This window comes from Penaeus monodon, chromosome 21, assembly GCF_015228065.2.
Source record: "Penaeus monodon isolate SGIC_2016 chromosome 21, NSTDA_Pmon_1, whole genome shotgun sequence".
NCBI lineage: Eukaryota > Metazoa > Arthropoda > Malacostraca > Decapoda > Penaeidae > Penaeus > Penaeus monodon.
Window position 1 is genome coordinate 22,935,065 of NC_051406.1, and position 1,340 is coordinate 22,936,404.

The 1,340-nt window shown below is 38.4% G+C and overlaps 1 protein-coding gene across 2 annotated transcripts in view; it reads left to right on the plus strand.

Moving 5' to 3' along the window:
- Positions 1-1,340, plus strand: part of LOC119586356 (monocarboxylate transporter 10-like) — a 49,653-nt gene that overhangs the window by 4,822 nt on the left and 43,491 nt on the right. For both annotated transcript variants that reach the window (XM_037935068.1, XM_037935069.1), the window contains exon 2: positions 172-1,077. In XM_037935068.1, coding sequence (XP_037790996.1) covers positions 636-1,077 — 442 coding nt within the window. In that variant the 5' untranslated portion in view covers positions 172-635. The remainder of the gene's footprint in view (positions 1-171; positions 1,078-1,340) is intronic.

Here is a 1,340-nt window from a genome sequence, read left to right on the forward strand (position 1 = left end):
GATAAAAATATTTTGATAGTTAATAAAGAAATACATTAAGATTTGCTGTTCTCTTTTTTTTCATAATCATGATTGAAATACTGAGTAAAGTGTGACTGGAGTGCATGTTGTGTTCTTAAAAAAATTATAACTGCTCTAATATGTCTAATGTCTGAATTTCTCTTGTTACAGGGAACATCAGCAAGACTGTTCAGATGGCATGTACTTTGCTGAAAGAATGAAATTTGATACGACTCAGTGTTGTCTGTTACTTGCATTTTCTGGCCCATTCTGTTGTTAAATTGGTATTTTACATTGAAAATTATTGTATTTTTTTTACTTGAAGAATAGCAGATGAGACAGTGAGAGGGTGGGTAGCCCAATGATGCTTATGGAACAGATTGGGATATGAATTTTAATATTGGGTGTTTTATAGTGTAGGAAAGTACACTTGAAAACTATGAATGACCTTATCATATGTGATGGTAGGCTTATATCAGAGACAAGTTACTTAGATCAGTAGTATATGATTAATACTTGAAAAGTTTGGCAAGGACTGAAAAAGTTATTAATTGGTGAAAAGAAAGGAAGAGAGAAGATTTGTAAAAAAAATTATTTTGTAAATAGAAGAGTAGAGACGGAACAACTTTATCACAATGCTTGTGACAAGTGAGACAGATGGGCAGCTGGCGGAGGAAGGGGCCCAAGCCATCAACCTCTCCCCAGTAATCTCCAGGCAGGTGCAGGCACAGGCACAGCCACAGCCTCCTCAGAATCCTGCCCAAGGAGCAGAAGGACTGGAGCCTGCAGCAGTGGCCAATACAGAACTCTCTGCAGTTGAGAATGGTCATGTGCACATGATGCCCAGTGAGGAGGCAGCCATGGAGGAGAAGGTTCCAATGGAAAACTATGACATCCCTGCACATGTCCTTGCCTTTGTTCCTCCTGACGGGGGCTTTCGGGCATGGTTGGTCATGGTGGCATCCTTCCTCTGCAATGGAATTATTTTTGGCATCATCAACACCAGTGGGCTGATATATGAACGGATCAGTAAAAAGTTGGAAGATGAAGGGGACCCCAATGCTGCCCTCAAAACATGTGAGTACAGAGAATAAAAGTGGGTTGCAGATTGCTCAGTTTTAGTGCACAGTATGCATGATCTTTATGTTTTTATTGTTTTCTTATTTATATGTTTACTCCTGTACTGTATATATTTCTTATGATGTTTTACCATATATTATTGTGTGTTTGTGTTCATGTGAATAGGCCTTTATGGGAATACATTCTTATATGTGGTTGAAAAGATTTGAATAAGGGAATGACTCCGCACTTTCTTAAGAATTATACTTTGTGTGGGTATA